The following is a 19884-nucleotide window of genomic DNA, read 5'->3' as shown; positions in this document are numbered from 1 at the left end:
GACAAAAAACGGTGCCCTTTTGTCCCGGGTGTGGCAACCGGGACAAAAAAGGACCTTTTGTCCCGGTTGGTAACACCAACCGGGACAAAAGGTGCAGCCAACGCCCACGTGGCTGGCGCACCCTTTTGTTCCGGTTGGTGTTACCAACCGGGACAAAAGGTCTCTTTTTGTTCATGTTTTTCTTTTCTCAATTCTTTTTCTATTTCAATTATACTTTTGCATTTCAATTAAACTTATGTATTAGAATTCAGTGTGTATGATCTCCACTAATATATACATATATATAGTTACTTATATAATATTTGTCCTAGATAGTTTTCATATATAAATTAATTCACTTATATATATATATGTATACACATATCTATACATGTGAATTCCTTTACATATGAAAATGTCTAGGACCAATATTATATAAATATATATATACACATATATATTATTGGAGTGCTTATATATATAATACATACATACATACTCCATCATATTTGCATAGGTATATTCGTTCTTAATTACATAGTAGAATTCGCCTTTTGGAAATTTAATACATACATACATACTCATAAATAGAAATTTAATACATAGACACACATATATATTTACATAGTTATATTCGTTCTTAATTACATATATACGCGTATATTGTCATATTTACTGTGATTGTCAATATTAGATATTCCATCATAGTAGAATTCGCCTTTTGGATCGAGGACTTGCTCAACAATAAATCCGGAGATTTGTTCTTGAATCGCCATAATCTTTTCCTCCGGTATGAGTTTATCGCGCATCTCCCCGACCTATGAAAAAAGTGGATAATTAATTTCGACTAATTAAAATACGAGTTCAAATATTAACAAGTTTTTTTACTTACTTCCTCCTCCCAATCTGTCCAGCCCTTTGGAGGACCTACCAGACCATGGATGTTCTCGCATACATAGTATGCGCACAATACAGTGCCTAGTTTCTGCCTCATACACTTTAAGAGAGAAGAAATTATCAGATATTTACATGAATATATAATAAAACTAATGAATCGTGCAACGAATCATCCAAGCGCGTACCGGAAAATCTGTCTTGATCTTCAATTCCTTGTCAAATTTGCCTGGATGATTTTTAGCGAATTCTTTCCAAACCCTGTGCATGATTAGAACAATTATAGTCAAGTAACAAAGTGATTCAAATTATCGGTCATGGACGGAGTAGTGGTAGAATTACTTTTTCATCATGTTAAGAAGATTTTCGTATTGTTCTGGAGGTCTCCTCAATGAGTCCATAACCACGAGTAGGCTCTTCTCGGGAATTATGATAATTAGGACAAAGTGTTCACTGCAAGATTATACGGAGGCAGTTCTTGGTAGTTAAGGTTTAAACAATTCGATTAAAGAATAGAAAGAGTTAGACGGAAGGAATCACTCACGCAAAGTTGTAAGGAAACAATATCATTTGCTTGTTGTGATGAACGCTTATGTACTTGAACAAGTTTTGGAATATCTCATCGGGATTGTCACGTAGAAGCCTCCAATTACAAGTAATTGGGTCGATGAAGCCGAGATGAGAGTATCCCTTTCTTCTGCAAGTATGTATCTCCATTATACATGATACCGAATAAATCAAGATATCAGTATGTTGAGATCATGCAAAACAATACGTAAGGAGAGTAAAATACTTACAGAACCCACAAGCCGACCATAGAGATGTCGAGGGCCTCCTGATGGAATAGTTGGTAAATTTCTTCCCAGTTTATCCATATAATGGCCTCCCCCCGTAAGAAATCGTCATCTTTAATCTTTGCGCCCTGCATGAAGATGCAATCGGCCATCGCACGCATGTAGTGCTGGTGCAGCTTATACATTTGCGTTGGAAGCACAGACACTACTTCGGGGGGTACAAGAGTTTTGCCGATCTCAAACGTCCATTTGACGACCACATCGGCCTTTGGAATATCTTCTCCCCCTGCAATCTGAGCGGCCGTCAGGTTTGATTCTTTCAGAAATATAACAAAGTCTTGTTCTTGCGTCGTCTGTCCCACTACGAGAGGCTCTATTGATTGTTTCTTTTGGGCTCCGAGCTGTGGAACGTCGGACGACGACGACTTTGATTGTCTCTTCTTTTTCTCAGTAGTTTTGATAATTGTGCGTTCGTAGTCTGAAGGGGGGGTCTCTCGGAATGAATTTTCTCTTATTTGCTTCGCACATTCCCTTAAAAAATTTCAAATCTATCGGATTTATCACTTTCTCGGGCTCCGGCTTCGGCTTCGGCTTGAAGTGCTCTTTAACTCTTTCTTGAGTTATCCGATCGCATTCTTCAAGGCTCATGTCCCAGGGTTTAATAGGAGCCTCCTTGGTTTTCTTCTCCTTTTCCTTCTTCTTCTTTGGAGGCTCCTTAGCCGGTGCAGCTACCTTCTTTGCCGGCGGCCGTTTCTGCTTCTTTGCCGGCGGCGGAGGGGGTGACCATGGAGGCGACGGTGACGCTTGAGTGTTCATCGGCGCATGAGATAATGGTGATGGAGAATGTGCCGGTGAACCTTGCTGAGACAGTGCTGCCCTTGGGGAGTTTTGCGGAGATGCCGGTCTTGGAGAGGCATGCTGAGATGCCGGTCTTGGTGTTTGATCATCCGACTTTAGGACAATGTAGCGCTTATCCCATAGGATGTAGCCATGAATGGCTTCTGCTAGTGTCCTCTCCCCCATCGCCTCCAGGAATATCAAGCTCGAGCGTCTCCCAACCCTGGCACACCTGCTCCACGCCAACTCTTGTGTATCTAGGCGGAATTTGTTGGCCGTGGTACACGTCGCCTGGTTCGGTTGGCATGGCGGTACCGTACGCAACAGTGAACATTAAGTTCTTAACGGCAGTCTGCAGGTCACAAGGTGTCCGGTGGGTGATCTCATCCACTGGAAATCGCTGGGGGGCTGACGCTTCAACTGCGGCCTGGATCCCCGTGGGCTCGGCGATGGCGACGTCTGTGGAAGCGCAGCTGCTTTTCCGCTGAGACAGGTGATCGGCTGCGACACTAGGCTCTGGAGGCACCATTTGCGCTTGCTGTTGTTGGCTCATTGCTACGGCCACTTGGCGTTGAATGTCTTCCTCCAGTCTTTGATCGTGTGACATGAGCCGTTCCTCTAGCCTTCGCAAGTGCTCCCGCTCATCATTCTTTCTTCTTTGCCGGCTTCTATATGAATCAATGTAATCCCTGAACCCATACTTCCACGGAACCACGCCTTTGCCTCTTGTGCGGCCCGGATGCTCTGGATTCCCAAGGGCGTAAGTCAGCTCGTCCCTCTCTCTATCCGGCTGGAATGTTCCCTCGGCCGCTGCTTGTATGGCCTCCTGTAGTCTCTGGGCTGCTCGCTGGATGTTTGGCCCATAGATGCAGTCACCAGTCATTGGGTCCAAGCTTCCCCCATGACCATAAAACTAAGTCCTTGACCTTTCAGGCCAGTTCATGGTCGCAGGTTGGATGCCTCTATCAAGCAGATCCTGCTCCATCTTCTCCCATTTGGGTACTGCAAGCTTGTAGCCTCCTTGGCCTAGAGTGTGATGGTACACTTTCTTCGAGGCGTTGTCTTTGGCCTTCTGCACCTTCTGAAGCCCAAGCTCTGAAGACTTGTATTCCACAAATGCATCCCAGTGACCCCTGAGCTTTTCGAGCTCGCCGGTAAATATGGGTGTGGTCCCGGTCTTGATATATTTCTTCGTCAAAATTTTCTTGAATGATCGCAGCTGTTCGGCCATCTTACTCAGGGTCCAGCGCTTGCATATCTCTTCGGATTCAGCTGGAACCGTGAAGTTTTTCTTAAGCTCCCGCCAGCACCATTCTTTTTCTCTTTCGGGTACCGCATCCCGTTCCTCACTTGGATTGGAAGCTTTCCAGAGCCTGAAGCTGATCGGGATGTGGTCCCTGACAATACATCCGGATTGTCTTATGAATTTTTTGGCGGCAGCTTCTGGAGCGATCGGTTCGCCATCTGGACCAACTTCCGTTATAATGAACTGCCCTTCCAGTTTTTTTGTTGGGCCTCGCTTCGTCTTTTTCTGCTGCGACGATGATCCAGACGGCTATAAAAAAACATTCATAGTATTCATATAGATTCAGATAAAAATATGATTGTCACTACAAATAAGTATAGTTGTGATGTGTACATTAGCACTTTGTTCAGCAGCAGCGTCATCCTGAATAGATGGTGCCTCAATTCCATCACCGGACATATTCAAATATATGTCGGTATTGCTGCCATCATCAGCTTGTTCAGGGACATCTCCTTGACCTTCGCCAATCATATTCAACAGGAACTGTTCGTCTTCCGCGTCTGTGTGTCGCGGGTCCATCATAACTAAAATATGAATACAAATAAAACCCTTAAAAAATTCTCTAAATAATCCACATATTTGCGAGCATTTAACTAAGTACCGATCGATGGATGAGGTCGAGTAATATTCTCTAAGTAATTCAAGAAATAAACTTGAAATATTCTATATATGAAATATTCTAGACGGTTTTTTCACTAAGTACCGATCGATGGATGAGGTCGAGAAATATTCTATCTATAATTTCATTAAGTATCGACTGTGAAATACTCTAGATGGTTTTTTCACTAAGTACCGATCGATGGACGAGGTCGAGTAATATTCTCTAAGTAATTCAAGAAATAAACTTGAAATCATCTATATATGAAATATTCTAGACGGTTTTTTCACTAAGTAATTCAAGAAATATACATGAAACCGATCGATGCCGCGATGACATGGGAGCATGGTAAGTGATGCACCTTTGGCTTCTGACATCGGCAGAACACCCTCCCGTCAATGGTTATCAAAACTTCTTGAATTACCCTTTGTCTGCGGACACCCGGTCCGGTCCTGTCCCGGCACGATACCTCAAATATTTGCTCCTTTGTGCCCATCGATATGACTGAGTGAAATCGAGCCTTTTCAATTTTTTTCTCCATGTACTCATTGACCCTTCTGCAAAAATGCACTCCTGGATCATTAAGTAAGGGAGCGGCTGATGTGTATCGCTCCCGAAAATACCTTATATATCCATACATGATGAACTCAACAATGCCAACAAGAGGAAATCCACGAACACGACGCATTACCATATTGTAACATTCAGCATGGTTGGTCGTCTCGATCCCATAACGTCTCCCATCTGTGTCATACAGAAGTGACCACTTCTCTTTAGGAGCACCATCAATCCACTATGAAAATGGTTTAGCATGCCCAACTAATGAATCTGTAGAACGTCTCTTGCTGGATGATGAGGCCTGGCTCTTAAGCAATTCAGCGCTCATGTCATCAATTATACCCCACAAAGCATCAAACTTCCTCTGCTGATTCTGAGTGCACAATCGCTTGAACAAATTCATCAGATCTTTATTCTTGAACCGCTCATAAAAGTTAGCAGCCATATGCCTCACACACCACCTATTGACAACATCTGGCCATATAGGACGTGAAGATTGACTACCTTCTTGGAGCTGCCTTATAGCTGCAAATAGACCTGCATGTCTATCACTGCTAAGGCAAACATTAGGCCTTCCAGCAACAACGTGAATCTTCAGACGTTCAAGAAACCAGTACCAGCTTTCTGTGTTCTCATTCTCAACAAAGGCAAAGGCGATGGGAACTATCTGCTTATTGCAATCAATTCTGATTGCCGTCAATATTGTTCACTTATATTTCCCTGTCAGGAAAGTGCCGTCAATACACAGAACAGGAAGGCAGTAAATGAATGCCCTCACAGATGCTCCAATGCAGAAGAAAGCTCGCAGCAGAATGCTTGGCCCCCCTGACAAGCTCGGTACACTGTATGTATCAAAAGCACTTCCAGGATTTCTGTGCACAATAGCTTCAAGCATACGAGGTAGGTTGTCATATGATGCTTCATAAGTGCCAAACCTCATCTCAAATACTTTTTGTTTAGCCCGCCAAGCCTTTGCATAGCTGATCACATACTGGAAATTCTGTTCAATGTCCCTAATTATCAATGCAGGCTCATAATCCATTTTGTCAAGAATCACCCCATACATCTTCTTAGCCACGAAAGTTGATGTGATATTACGATGATGTCCCACAACACCTGTCAATCTACAAATATGTGGTGTAACAATTGAATATTCCCAGTGTGTCTTGAACTTTCCCTTATATGCATGCACTCGCCATGTACAGTCTCTATCTGCACACCTCACCTCGTATTCTTTGCTGCTAGACTTCAGTACTCTGAATTCCTTCCTCAGAGATACAGCCCAGAGCTTCACAGCATCCTTCACATCCTCAATGGTACGATACTTTGCCCCTTGTATGACCTCATTCACTCTATATTCAAACTCCGGACATCTAATATCTTGTACCACTGGATTACCAAAACCCTCTTTACGCCATTCACCTAACACTGGAAAGCGCTCATCGTCCTCATCGTCCGATGAGTCACCACATTGCTCTATTATTTGTGCATCCTGGTCTTCTTTCTCCATGTCCTCCACAATTCCAGGTATCCGCTCGCCTTCATCTGCTAAACCTTGTGGTTGTGGTTGTGGTTCTTGTTCTGGAGCTTGCATGTTCTCTTCTTCTTCTTTATCATCTTCCATCTCTTCATTACAGTCAGATGTTGTGTGTGTTGACCCTTCACCTAAATCACCGGTCTTCTGGTGAATCTGAATTACTATTGCGAGAGGCCACCCACTTTCAAGAGCTGCGTGCATGTAATGTTGCCATTCTTCCGTACTACTTATATGCGTCAACTCCCAGAAATCCCCATTAGCTTCCCAGGAAGTCAAGGTATGAACCGTAAGCAAATGGGTCTTTGAATTCACATTGAACATCTTGTGAAGACATTTCCGTATGGACTCAAAACTCCTCTCTAGGGGTTTGTCTAGACTGCACTGTCTTCTTTCCAATGCTGATAGATTTACTCCATAGGAATCATGAGTAATTCTATAGAAATCACCGTAATGAACTTGAAATGCCACTTTGCTCGACATATCTGGCCATGCAAAGACTTCATTTTAGTTAATCTAATATCTACAAATATACTATGCCTTCAATTATAACCACTAATCCGAACCCTAAGTGCTTACAATAATAAAAAATACTAATCATAAAATTAAACATACAAAAAAATCTGGAATGACAAAGTTGAGAAATATTGGTTACCTGCGGTTTGGATCCAAAATCCTGTAGGGCTTCGCCGGTTTTTTTACCTCCCTCACCCCTCCTCTCTCCCTCTCCCCTCTCTGGATCTCGTGGGCAAAAAATGAGGGCGCAGAGGAAAGTGGCGGAGTTTTATATTTGAGGAGGGAGGCTGCCGCCCCCCTGCCAGGCGGCAGTCCCCCTGCCGCCAACTGGTAGGGCGGCAGGGGGCCTGCCGCCCGACGGGGGGCGGCAGGCCCCTACCAAGACCTGATTCGCAAATAAATTTTGTTTTTGTTTACAAACAGGTCCCTACCGCCCGGCAGGGGCGGCAGGGGGCCTGCCGCCCCCCTGCCGAGCGGTAGGGGTATAGAACTGTAAATTTTAAAAACCAAAATATATTTCTGAATTTTTTTTTTGAAAAATGTAAAAATAAAAAAGACGCCTACAATCGCTCTCCTTGGAGAATGCTCGTGACCTAATTTGTGTGCGGACGGACAGCCGCACTGTGGTGTGTCGGGAGCTGCAGCCCACCAGAGAGTCTGGGCCCAGGTTGCTAGTTCGTTGGGCCAGCGAGGCTTATTGCGCAACCAATCTTGTTGTATTCCTCCCTTTGCCTCACTTTTTAGCTGAGCTGCTTTTTCCCCAGCCGCTTGATTCTGATAACCTCGTGTCGAAATAGGCGCGTGGTTCTGCTACCACTCTACTAACCTGCTACCACCTGAATGGGGACGCCGTGCATTGGATTCAGATGGCTTATCAGATCTCGCTTCTCCAGTACTCGTAAACTAAGACCCTGTTTGTTTTCGCTTAGTTGATCGAGAGAAGCGAAGATTTTTTCACTTCTCAATTCTCATTTCTCGTAGTTTAAATCTTTGAACCGGATTACCACAAAAACGAAAATAAATGAGGTGTTTGGTGGGATTATCGTTTATTTCCATCTATAAGCTGATTATAAACAAAAACAAACAGAGCCTCTCCCGAAGGGTAACGTGTGTCTCGGTGACCCCATGGGCCATGGGCCATAGGGCAACGTTGACTTGTTTGTTGTCTTCTGAAAATTTGAACCGGCTCCAGCTCCATGTTCAAACAATATTGCCAGAGGGAATAGCACCGTCTGAGGTAACAATGGCCAGCCTTGACCTGAATTAATGTCCTGTCTGTTCGACCCATATACAAATGTACAGTTGCGTAAAGAAGACATCTCCCGAATAAATCAAAGAGAAAATTCTATTAAAAAAACAATGCGTGCAATGGCCACTTATCGTCCCCAATCTTCAGTCAGTTCTACTTCACTATCAGTCTATCAGTGTGGAGCCAATTTTGGCTCCTGGATGCTAAAAAAACAATCCATCTGTTTTGGCTGGCTGTGTGTGTCTGCACCAATCGAAATCATAGCTGATGATGTTCGTCTTCTGGAGATTCCCTGATGGAACATGTCCCTTAGTTAGTTCTCTGAAGACTGCATAGTAGCGTAGGAGAAAAAAAATATGGAAAAGGACACAAGCTTATATGCTCCTAACGAAAGGTTGTCCAAGCTTAAAGGAATCGCCAATTTTGTGCAGTGGATGCTAAAAATCAAAAGTTCACTACTAGAACATTTGGCCTCGTACAGGGTAATTTTGGTTAAAGTTTTTTTTTTCCTGCAGTCATGAAAGGAGCAGGTAGATAACTAGCTGCCAGGAGTTCATTTCAAGAGGATCGTGTGAATACAGGATAAGGTTCTTACCTTGAGGTCTGCAGGTGTAATCCCAGCAGCAAGAAATCCTTGGGCTCCACGCTTTCTTCATCAACTTTAACGCAGTCGTCACCAGTATATCCTCTCAGGATAAGCTGAGAGCGATCGCAGCAACGGCTATGAGGATGAGGGCAAGCAAATGAACCGCCTGCAGAGGACGAAAGCGATGCGCCGTTTCTTGTCAGGTCTCATCATCTCATCTGGAGTAGAAATGCAAGAGAGGATGGTATGGAAACTTTGCCGGCGATGCAACCTCTTTTTGACAGTTAGTGCAGAGTTCTGTACTTCTATTCCCATTTCACTGCCGGTATCACTGTCACGTGAAAAGTGTGACAGCAACGTGGTGGGAAAGGGCAGGCAGAGGTTTGCAATAATTGAACTTGCCTTCACTCAGACACACTAGCTAGTAACTTATTCAGTTAATCTACGCATCAGAAGCAGAAAGTTTGTAACCGATTTACCGACTTCATCAACAGAGAAAGACTGGAGATGATCGTACCTTTCTCGTGCCCTGCGAGTAATCCATGGGTGGAAGGTACCCCCGCAGGCCGACGTTGTACACCGGCGTGCCGTCGGGGTAGAAGAGCCCGTAGTTCCGCTCGGATGCCGGCCCGGGCTTGAGGTTCTCGTTGAACAGCGCGAAGACGTAGACGTCGATGGGCACCGACGGCCGCAGCGGCGTGCCCTGCTTCATCTCGATCCTCCGCAGGAGGTTGCCGATGTACGTCCCGGCGTACTCCGGCGTGGCGCCGGCCTCGTCGGGGTCGCCCCTGGACGGCCACCCGGTCTCGGAGACCTTGACGTCGATGTCGGCGTGCCCCAGCGCCTGGATCGCGGCGTACACCGAGTCCACCTGGGCGTAGAGCATGTTGTTGTAGTTGAGCCTGGTGTTGGTGTCGGTGACCCCGGCGTTGGGCTGGAAGAGCACGTACTCCAGCGGCACGTTGCCGGGGTCGGCCTTGTAGGCGAAGTAGGGGTAGCAGTTGATGAGGAACGGCGACCTCGCCATGGACAGGAAGCTCAGGATCGGCTGCAGGTACGGCGCGACGTCGGCGCGGAACGCGCCGGCGGAGGGCGGGAAGGAGCTGCCCATGATGTCGAGGGAGTGCGCCGTGGTGACGTTCACCGTGCCCTGCAGGCCCAGCGCGGCGAGCGCCTGGTACACGGACTGCATGGCGGGGAGCAGGTTGGCCTTGAGCTCGGTGTCGTTGCCCTTGAACACCTCGTTGCCGACGGTGATGCAGGTGATGCGCGTGGCGGGGAGGTACGGCTGCACGTGGCGCTGGATCCACGCCCGCGCCGCCGCCGGGTCCACCATCGCCGACACGTTCTCGTTGCCGATGCCCACCACGAACTCCACGCCGGTGTCGAGGAAGGCGCTCAGCACGTAGGGGTCCGCGTCGTAGAGCTTCACCTTGCTGACCTGCATCGACCGGAGCAGCCACGACACCCGGGCCGGGGAGGGGAGGTTGTCGGCGATCTGCCCGTAGTTGATGCCGATCGGAGTCGCTTCAGCCCTCAGCAGCACTGATGCTCGATCTGCAACTTCGTCCAGCGTCGTCACACTCTTGTGTTAGCATTCAGCAATCATTCAAACTGAAAATAAACAACCAATAATCTAGCATCTCTGCGCAACGAAAATCGTAGTTAACCACACACGATCCAATGAGAGTGTTCCGGTCCACATGTGGTCATGTGACTGGGGGCGTCCTACCGAGAATCAACCCAATAAAAGAAACCAAGTAGTACGTTTTCAAACCCATTTCGATCTGCGTCTTCTTATTTTATCTGCATTCCAGTGGCCACAACTGATCAAAAAGTTGATCGCATTTAGCTGGCGACTGTGGGCGAAGCAAACCGTGCATCATCCTTCCGGAGGCAAAACTTTTGGGGGGAAATTAAAGGGCTATTAGGACAGCTCAGAACCAGATCAGATGCACGTCGAGTTGCGGCGAAAAGGCGGCAATTTGGCCCATTTTCTTGGGTAAAATAGCGCGATTAAAAGAGCTCCGAGTAGAATGAGGATTTGGGAGATGCCGTCTTAGTGGGCGGCCTGCCTGCCTTACGCCATGGAGCACTTGGGGACCATGTGATCTCACTAGATATATCAGTTAAAAGCTCAGATAAGATAATAGCTCAGCAAGTACACCTAATAACCACCGTTTCGCAATAAGGCATAGTCTAGTACCGTCGTAACAGACTAAGTATAGATGCTGCCTCATGAATTATTCCTTGCTGAGGCAAATAAAGTATAGGGTGGGAAAATTCCTCTAACATACAAAAAAAACAGGTTTAAAAGGAATAAAACAGGTAATATGAAGAAGTACCATCCCTACTCCCTAGTATACATTTCAAGATCAATGATATATTTCTGCACTACTATGTAGGTAGATAGTGGAGTGAAAGAATGGCACATGAAGAAGAAAATATAGGAGGAGCTTAGTATGATACAATTGATTGGGCATGAGTGACAGTTAACTCTGCAGTTCAAATTGAGGCACCGTGAACATCATGCAGATTAAAGGTCATGGTTATCACCTAAAAAATGAATTCGTTTTTTATGCCATAAATGCGCGCCCAGAAGATAATCTCAGGCACTGAGTTTGGCCGCTCAATTAAGACTCGAATTTTGTGAAGAAAATAGCATTTGCTAGCGTATTAATCTCAGATACACACTGTGTATGTGAGAGCTGAAATGGAACCACGATGCATTCAGAGCCGACGGTGGGCAGCTAGGGAAAAGAGGCGCGAGAGATTGCGAGGCTCACCTGTCGTCAGGACGAGGAGCACCACGGCGAGGACGAAGCGGAACGGCAGCCACCGTGCTTCGAACCGCTCCGCCATGGCCATGGACGACACGACGGCGGCAGACCGATCGACGAAGCTAGCAGGTCGCTCCGATCCGATCAGCAGTAGAGGAACGAAAGAAAACCGAGAGCTCCAGGCCGGTCGACGCCGCCAGCGGCCAACCGAGCGAGCGCGCTTGCTTGCGTCGGTGGAGCGGCGCGCTCTCCGATCGACAAGAGTTGCCTTCTCTCCTTGTCGCGTGCCCGGCCGCGTCGTCGCGCTGCGCTTGCCTTTGCTTGTGCTCTAGTCTGGGCTCTGGAGCGCGCGGGACGGCGGCCTGCCTGACTGCCTCGGCTCGGCTCTATTTAAGCCGCGGCGGGCATGGCATGGCAGTGACCGAGCAGGCGACAACTGACAAGCCGCGTGCCCGGGCTAGCTAGCCACAGCTGTTGGGTAGCCGCGCGGCGTACTAACTCAATTCGCGCCGCGCCCGTCTCCCGCGTCGCGCGCGGCGGCCAGGCGTGAACGGAGAGGGGAGCCGCGAGGAGCCCGGGCGGGCGGGGGAAGCACGAGGTCGTAGCCCAGCAGGTCGACGCGTGGCCGCCGCGGCGAGATCCCCACCGACCACGCCCTCCCCTCCCCCTCCGTCTGGGGGCCGCCGTCCGCACCACGCACACCCGTCGCGTGTGCACGCCCACCAGGATCGCATTGTGGGTGTGGGGTGCCGTGCCTCCCCGTCACTCCGTGCCCTTTCCGGCGTGCAGGATCCGGCGGTTGCCGCGCGTCGGCGCCCCGGTCTCCTCGAACGGGGCGCGGCCGGCGCCGGCGCGAGCCTTGCTGCCGCCCCTGTTTCGGGGCTGTGCGGGCGGCATCGACGCGCAGGCAGGCAGGCGGGCGGTTACGTTCGCGCGAAGTCAAGGCCTCAAAGGCCAGCCGGCCAGGCGTACCCGTGACGGTGACGGCCCTCGGGGCGGTCTCCGGATGGTTTCGCCCGGAAGGATCCTGGCGGGACGGCGGCCTGGCCCGCGGCCGGAATCCGAGCTCGCTCGGAGACGGGGCGGGGCGGGGCGGGATGGACCACGACGCGGGGAGGCAGAGGCAGGCGTCCCGTCGGTGTGGGGGTGATGGGGCGGTGGCGATCGGCCCGACTCGGGTCGGGTGGGTGTCCGGTGGCCCTGCGGCTGCAGCCAGCCGGGAGCGAGCGACCCGCGCGTGACGCCGCTCCGACGGGGCGGCACGTGGACCGGGCCCGCGCACGGCCGCGCTGGGCGCGCGTCAGAGTCCCCCCATCCGGCTTCACGTGGGGCCTGGACAAAATCCAGCTCCCCATCTCGCCGCCGCCGCCTCCTACTGTTCCGCAATCGCTCGCGCACAGGGTACTCCGGCACCGCCAGTTCGGGCACGAGTAGAGGCAGCGAAGCCGTAGCAAGTCTTTTACCCGTGGTAAAATCAGGGGCCAAAAATTACCCAGAGAAACGGCATGGCAGTTGAGAGATACTACTACATTGCTCATGCTCCAGACGAGCCATCCGTCTCAAACGTGACCGTGGGGCCGAGCAATCTGGAAGTAGCTGGCAAAGGTTTTACAAGTGGACGACACCTGAATCATCACCCCCTTTTCGCGGTTTGGCACCGCCGATTCGGCACCACCATGGCGCTACAAAATCGGCCTTCGACGAGCCAGTTCATCATCTTTTGTTCCATTCGATGACCTTTTGGTTTTGGGTGCCGCCGGCCAGCCAGACAGACGGTCGCTCGCACACCTAACGCTGATTGGAATCGGATGTGTGTGGTGCGGGGGGGATCCCCTCGGACGTGCAGGCAGGCATGCGTGCTCCGTGGATCCAATCCCGGCGCCACTTCTTTCTCATCGCATCGACCAACCAACAAATACCAGCCAAGAGGAGGTCGCAACGAAATTCGGAGTCCAGAAGGGGGAAAAGCGCGAATCCTCTCATGCCTCCAACAGCTCTTTTTCAAAAGAAGAAGAAGAAGAGAAGAGTTGTCTCCAGCAGCAACCGGCATCTCCCCAATTTGTCAACATCGCAGGAGCCCTTTTCATTGTTTTTTTTTTGTTCAGTCTCCATGTGACACGTCCTCCAGTTCCTGTCGAGTAGCACCCCCAAAGCATCCGAATTATTGCGCCCTCCGGACGGCCTTTCGGCGACGTGAACGCCGGCCGCCTGCGTCGCCGACGTTCCTGAAAGCTCCGCCTGTTTCTTTCCCGTGGACGTCGCCGGAACGGCCGTGAAAAACGGCTGCCGTCGATTTCGAGACATCAGCCTTGGCAGATTCCGAGTTATCCAGAGAGAATCGACACGGGAAGACATGCATCACACGGGCACCTACAGTTTGCTCGTGCCAAAATTACGTAGATCCAGCGACAACTACAGATGCGAATCGCAATGTCAAGAGAACTCGAGATCGAATCTGAATGGAGCTGTGGGGAGTGACACCGGGCTACTAGCTAGTACAGGTCCGCCTCCCGGTGCGTCTGGATGACGCAGTCGGAGGTCGGGTACGCGACGCAGGTGAGCAAGTACCCGGCGCCGACCTGCTCGTCGTCGAGGAACGACTGGTCCGACTGGTCGACGGAGCCCTGCAGGACCTTGCCGGCGCACGAGGAGCAGGCGCCGGCGCGGCAGGAGTAGGGCAGGTCGAGCCCGGCCTCCTCGGCCGCGTCCAGGATGTAGCTGTCCTCCGGCACCTTGATCACGCTCTCCTTCCCCTCCGGCCCGATGAGCTTCACCTTGTGGACGGCGGCGACGCAGACGTCTTGCCTCGCTCTGAAGCCCGGCAATGCCGGCGTGCTCCTGCGGAAGCTCAGCTGCAGGGGCCGGTTCGTGCTCTTGTTCAGCGGAAGGGTGTTGTTCTGTGCGATGGCCAGGAAGTTGCAGAGAACTGGAGGTGTCAAAGTTGCCATCTTTGGGCTGGGACCTGTAAATTTCGTAATCAGAACAAGAGGTGAGCATTACGTCCAGCTGTGCGATGGCCAGGAGCTTGTATTCGTAATCAGAACAAGGGGTGTGTTTTCATTTGGCCAACAAATTTTGGAACGGAATCTTGCTATTTCGGACTACAAAATGAAGTCTATTTACAAAACTTTTTGTGTGAATAGATTATAAATCACGAGACGAATCTAATGAGCCTATTTAATCCACAATTAATCCATAATTAGTGAATGCTTTTTTTGAACAGTAATTAGTGAATGGTTAGTGAGTATTACTGTTGCAAATCATGGATTAAGTAGGCTCATTAGATTCTTCTCGCTATTTACAACCCATCCGTATAAAAATTTTATAAATAGACTTCATTTAGTATTTCATGCATGTGTCCAAATGTATGATGTGATGTTTTTTGCCAAACTTTTTTTGGCATTTAAACACGGCAAAAAGTTCCAATACCTGAACCTTCTTTCTTTCTTTTTCTTTTGAAATGGAACTGGCAATACCTGAACTTTCATGTAGAAGTGAGCTTCCAGTTTCCTTCTGAAGAAAAAGAACTAGAAATACAATAACATGTTCACTGCCAGAAAAATTCCCGCGTGTTTCATTGTTTCTTTTCGCGAACGTTGTCTGTCTGGGTACATCTTTCATTAAGACCGTTCATTGTTTTTTCTAGGCAATTGCTGAAAAGCTGGATGGGTGCCGCAAAATTACAGACAACAAAGTAGCCTATGAACTGAAACAGTATGTGAACTTCTGCTTCTGAGCAACTAGCCAACATAAGTATTTCTGGTAATACATGTGTGGTGCTGAATTGGTTAGCTATACAGTGCGGCTAAGCAACCAAATAGGTACTTCTAGCTAACTCGTACAGCTCAAGGCAAGCACTAGTGCGCTACTGAATTAAGCAGTAGCATCTGCTTGTGTGGGTTCTAGCAATGTTAGCGGTTAGCACTATAAAAGAGAAGAAAGCCTTTCTGGCAGGTCATCTCTCAAAAACTATCTTTCCTGAGAGAAATTCAGCTTATCCATGCCGATCCCCTGGCTGCTTTGATGATGGCTAAAAGTGATACTTGTAAAGTTAAATAAGCAATAAAAAATGGACACTAGAAGTTTTGGAGCTGCAGGATGTGGTTGGAGACCAGATTTTCCTTTCTAACAATGACCTAAATCTGTGGCCTACACTTCCTTAAAGTACAGTTTTTCAAAAAAAAAACTTCCTTAAAGTACAAATAGTGGTATCACAGTCAATCACCTGATCAAGAAAAGGAGTCAAGTTCCAACAAACCAATGGCATTTACCAGCTGTTCATTTGGATATGGATGTGGATCTTAGAAGTGCATGACACATATCATGATTCATCAGGACCCTATTAACGAAGAAGCTTTTCCATTTCTGCAGGAAAGGCGCTCTATGTGGATCCCTGTCATCCCCACTTGAATTCCCATGACCCCATCCTAATAGTCTAAAGCTACCTTGGAGTAAACAGAACCTTAAAGGGCAGACTAATAATAGTAAATCCTTCTGCCGTAAGCAACACCAATGAGTCAATGAGAGTATGCAAGTTCCAACCAATACCGTTCACCAAATGTTCTATTTTGGATGGGGATGTGGATATCAGAAGTGCACGCATGACACATCATGAATCAGAACCATCGTGAGGAACAAGCTTTCCACTCCTGCAGGGAAAGGCTCAATGTGGATCGCTGTCATCCCCACTTGAGCAACCATGACCCTATCGCGGCAACCGCAAGATACTTTGGAGTGAGACGGAACGTTAAAAGACTGCCTAACAGTACTAGAATGCTTGCATATATAAGCAGTAGCAATAAGGGTAAGCAAGTCAACTATCGCAGCATATACTGCATCCATTGGAATCTGAAGCACAGCAAGTTTTTTCCACCACATGCCCACACTACAGTTACCACTTCTGCGTGTAATGGAAACAAAGACTGAGTTTTCTTCAAAAAAAAAAAGAGAGGCTAGGGTAAGGTGTTAAGGTGCGATAGTACCTTGTAACCTTCTAGGTGACGCTGCTGCTAGTCATGGGGATTATTTGCTGAAGATCGGGTTCTTTGATTAACTGACTCATAATGTTGTCAGGCAACTCCAGAAATAGAGATGGTAAAGCCATGGAAACGGACCATTGCCCCTTGATGATGGTTTGGGTGGAGGTCACAGACCACAGAATTACAGGAAAGCAACTCAGGACAACTGACCTACTTGGACACAACTTTCTCGACAAAGCCAGCAGAGAGCTGCGCGCACGCATTCAGAAACACGAAACCTGCAGCACTCCAGGAGTTAGGATCAGGTCCTTCCCTCCCTAACTGAAAGACGCAAATGGATAACGCGAGAAGCATGTGGCCCGGAAATCCAGCGCGGCGCCGCCGCCGGCACTTCGCCCAGAAACCTCCTTCCCGTTCCCCGCAGGCGGTGCATTGTTACCGGATAAGAGATGGTTGACGATAAGAGCAGAGGAGAGAGGAGGGCTGACCTCGAGGCCGCGCGGGCGCTGGGATGGGACCGTCTCCGCTCTCCGGGGCTTCCAAGAATGGAGCGGTTACAGGGGATTGGGATACGGATAGGGATAGCAGAGTGGAAAACGCTCCGGCGAGGAGGCCGGTGGTTCTCGTCTTAACCGTGGCGCACCGACCGCGTGGCACCCACCTGGGGCCACCCACACCCACCGGAGCGCGGCCTCACCCTGCCGCAGTGCCCGCCGCGCAGAGAGAGAGAGAGAGAGAGTCTGGGACCCGTGAAGAAGGACCTGGAGGCTCGAGCGCGCTGCCACCACCCAACAACAACGGCGTGTCGCTCCATCTCCTGTGGGCGGCTCGCGGCGTCGGCCCGTTGGATCGTCGGAGGAAATAGCATGGGCTGGTCCGCGTCCGGCTGGCTGAGTGGCTGCCACTGCAACACGTCGGGCCCGTTGCCAAACGGCAATCACCTCGATCTGCGAGCATGTAGGCAGGGCAAAATCGGCACGCGTAAAGAAGCATTATTACGTGATGAAAACCAAAATAGCTTTGTTTAAAAAAACAAAAAATAGCAGATAATTTGATAGATTATTGTAATATTTTCACCTCTACGATGAAATAGGAACTGAAACAAAATCCCCCCCCACCCCGCAACCCCAACCTGTGCCCAATCCACTATTCGAACCTCAAAAACCCCAAACTGGGAACTGTATAGTGGATAGTATGAACCTCAACTTTTGCGACAAAATATTTCAAGACATGATTTCCGAATATTCCAGGTTTCATATTTTTTTTGGAAACTTCAAAGTACGTTGTTGATGAATTTCACTATTTCCAAAATATAGGATCTTTTGGCTACAGTTGCACCGGTACTTACTCAATATATAATATGTATGTACCAGTCCATCAATACGGTGGGTTACCAATTTCAGGAGACATATTGTATTATATAAAAGATATGACATTACAAATTGGTGGATAATGAATTACTGATGGATTTGGGGAAATACATGTGATTAAAATTATTTTTATATGTTTTGTTCTCTCTCATTTGTTTAGCCTATCAATTGCTCTATATATATGCACTTTCATCCCCATTCGTACTTCTCCATTTGTGTTCAGCATATGTTCAATTAGTTGAAAACTTTGCTTGATCTATGTTAGCTCTTATTTCGATCCGCTCTAGATTTTGTTTTCTATAATGGCATATCTGTGTAATTTAATGCACTTTAATCTTAGGTACATAATTATTAGATGTGAATTTGTATTAGGAGTTACTTTAGGTGACTTTTCATATAGCATAGATAGGTAACCTAGATTGAAATTTTGGGATCATAATGGCAAAAGATTGTAATTTTTTAGAAAATGCTAGATCCAATGATTGTTACTTGTTAATGGCATGATAGGATATATACCGAATTAATGGCTGAATGTTTCCGCATCATTAGAGTTTATTTCTAGTAATCTTTTAGCACATGTCATGAGGATTAATGGATTTAATGTGAGGATGAAACTTAGTAATAGTTAGATGCTAGCTGTCTTGCTTTTTGTTGTAAAATGATATATTTCTGACATCTATGGTCATTTTGAAAGTTACAGAAAATATTGGAGGATCTTCAATTCTTGATATATATCAACCAATACAATCTCGAGTCCAGCACCAACACTCAGGAGAGGGGTAGATTTGGTCGGAATTTTCCATTTGAGACTTAGTAAGGGATTGTAGCTTCGGAGCAACGTTGCCCGCTGCTATTTTCATTACGTAGCGGCGGGCCGTCCCACTGCCCGCTGCTACCTCTGAGCCACTTAGCGGCGGGCCGTCCCATTGCCCGCCGCTACCTTTGGTCCGCGTAGCGGCGAGCCGTCTATTCGCACGCGGCTACCAACAAGCTAAATAGCGGCGGGCTTTGGCACAGCCCGCCGTTACATTATTTTTATAAAAAAATAAAAATTAGCATTCCTAAAAATACCAGAAAAACACCTGCACAAAACAATACATATACTGATGCTCCAGATTCACAACCGACAGCATATACATAATTCACAATGATCAGAATTCACTCCCATCACAATATACAACCACACATTCATATTACATATAGAACCATACTCATTTGTATCAATTCAAGACCAAAAATCAACAACATGGATATAGAACCAAAGTCACAAGGCCGAAATATGCATCATCACAAGACCAAAGTCACCGACATATAACATCAAGATAATAAATGACATTGTCCCGGCACCTAGCAGCACTTGTGGTTCAATGTGGCATAACAATTCCTCAACATCGAAATCATCTTCCATATCCATCGCTTCTGCTCCCAGATCTCCTTCCTCGGATGATTCTTCTCCTCCCACATCTTCTTCTACTTCAACAGGCCCATCGACTTCATAAGGCTCATCCAATGCAACATCAACTTCAGTAGGCTCAGCGACTTGAGTAGGCTCCTCACCATGATAGGTCCACCTAGTGTACCCCTCAACAAAGCCCCTTCTAACCAAGTGAGATTTGATGACAGCTCCATCTGGCCAAAGCTTCTCATTCTTGCAGTCAACGCAAGGGCAATATATGTCCGTTGTCCCTTCATGCTCAGCATGTTGTGTGGCCCGCTCGACGAAATTTGAGACTTCCCGTAGAAATAATGGTTCCGGCCTTCGCGCCTCATACATCCACGATGTATCCATCTCGAACCTACGCAAAGGTGTACAAACTTTCTTTTTTACAAGGACAATACATATTTATGACATATTATGACAAATTAAGTTATGACATAGGGGAAAATAGTATCAATTAAGGAAT

At 47.8% G+C, this 19884-nt stretch overlaps 1 protein-coding gene and 1 pseudogene across 3 annotated transcripts; both read right to left on the bottom strand.

The window, feature by feature from the left end:
- Positions 1 to 8249: 8249 nt before the first annotated feature.
- Positions 8250 to 12001, bottom strand: LOC120682120 (glucan endo-1,3-beta-glucosidase 14-like). 3 transcript variants are annotated; one of them, XM_039963879.1, is made up of 4 exons: positions 11638 to 12001; positions 9369 to 10408; positions 8861 to 9017; positions 8250 to 8557 (listed from the first exon to the last, which is right to left on the bottom strand). In XM_039963879.1, exons 1-3 carry the CDS (start codon positions 11717 to 11719, stop codon positions 8955 to 8957), a joined length of 1185 nt encoding a protein of 394 aa, XP_039819813.1. In that variant the 5' UTR covers positions 11720 to 12001; the 3' UTR covers positions 8250 to 8557; positions 8861 to 8954. The 3 variants fall into 3 exon arrangements, with proteins under 3 accessions (XP_039819813.1, XP_039819814.1, XP_039819812.1); XM_039963880.1 differs by having other exon boundaries at positions 8861 to 9069; positions 9369 to 10414; positions 11638 to 11948; XM_039963878.1 differs by having other exon boundaries at positions 9369 to 10414; positions 11638 to 11944.
- Positions 12002 to 13985: 1984 nt separating this feature from the next.
- LOC120682122 lies at positions 13986 to 17092 on the bottom strand (annotated as a pseudogene).
- Positions 17093 to 19884: the final 2792 nt, after the last annotated feature.

Source organism: Panicum virgatum, chromosome 7N, assembly GCF_016808335.1.
Source record: "Panicum virgatum strain AP13 chromosome 7N, P.virgatum_v5, whole genome shotgun sequence".
NCBI classification, from domain to species: domain Eukaryota; kingdom Viridiplantae; phylum Streptophyta; class Magnoliopsida; order Poales; family Poaceae; genus Panicum; species Panicum virgatum.
The sequence above is the reverse complement of the archived record's forward strand: the minus strand, read 5'-3'. Positions and strand labels throughout refer to the sequence as shown.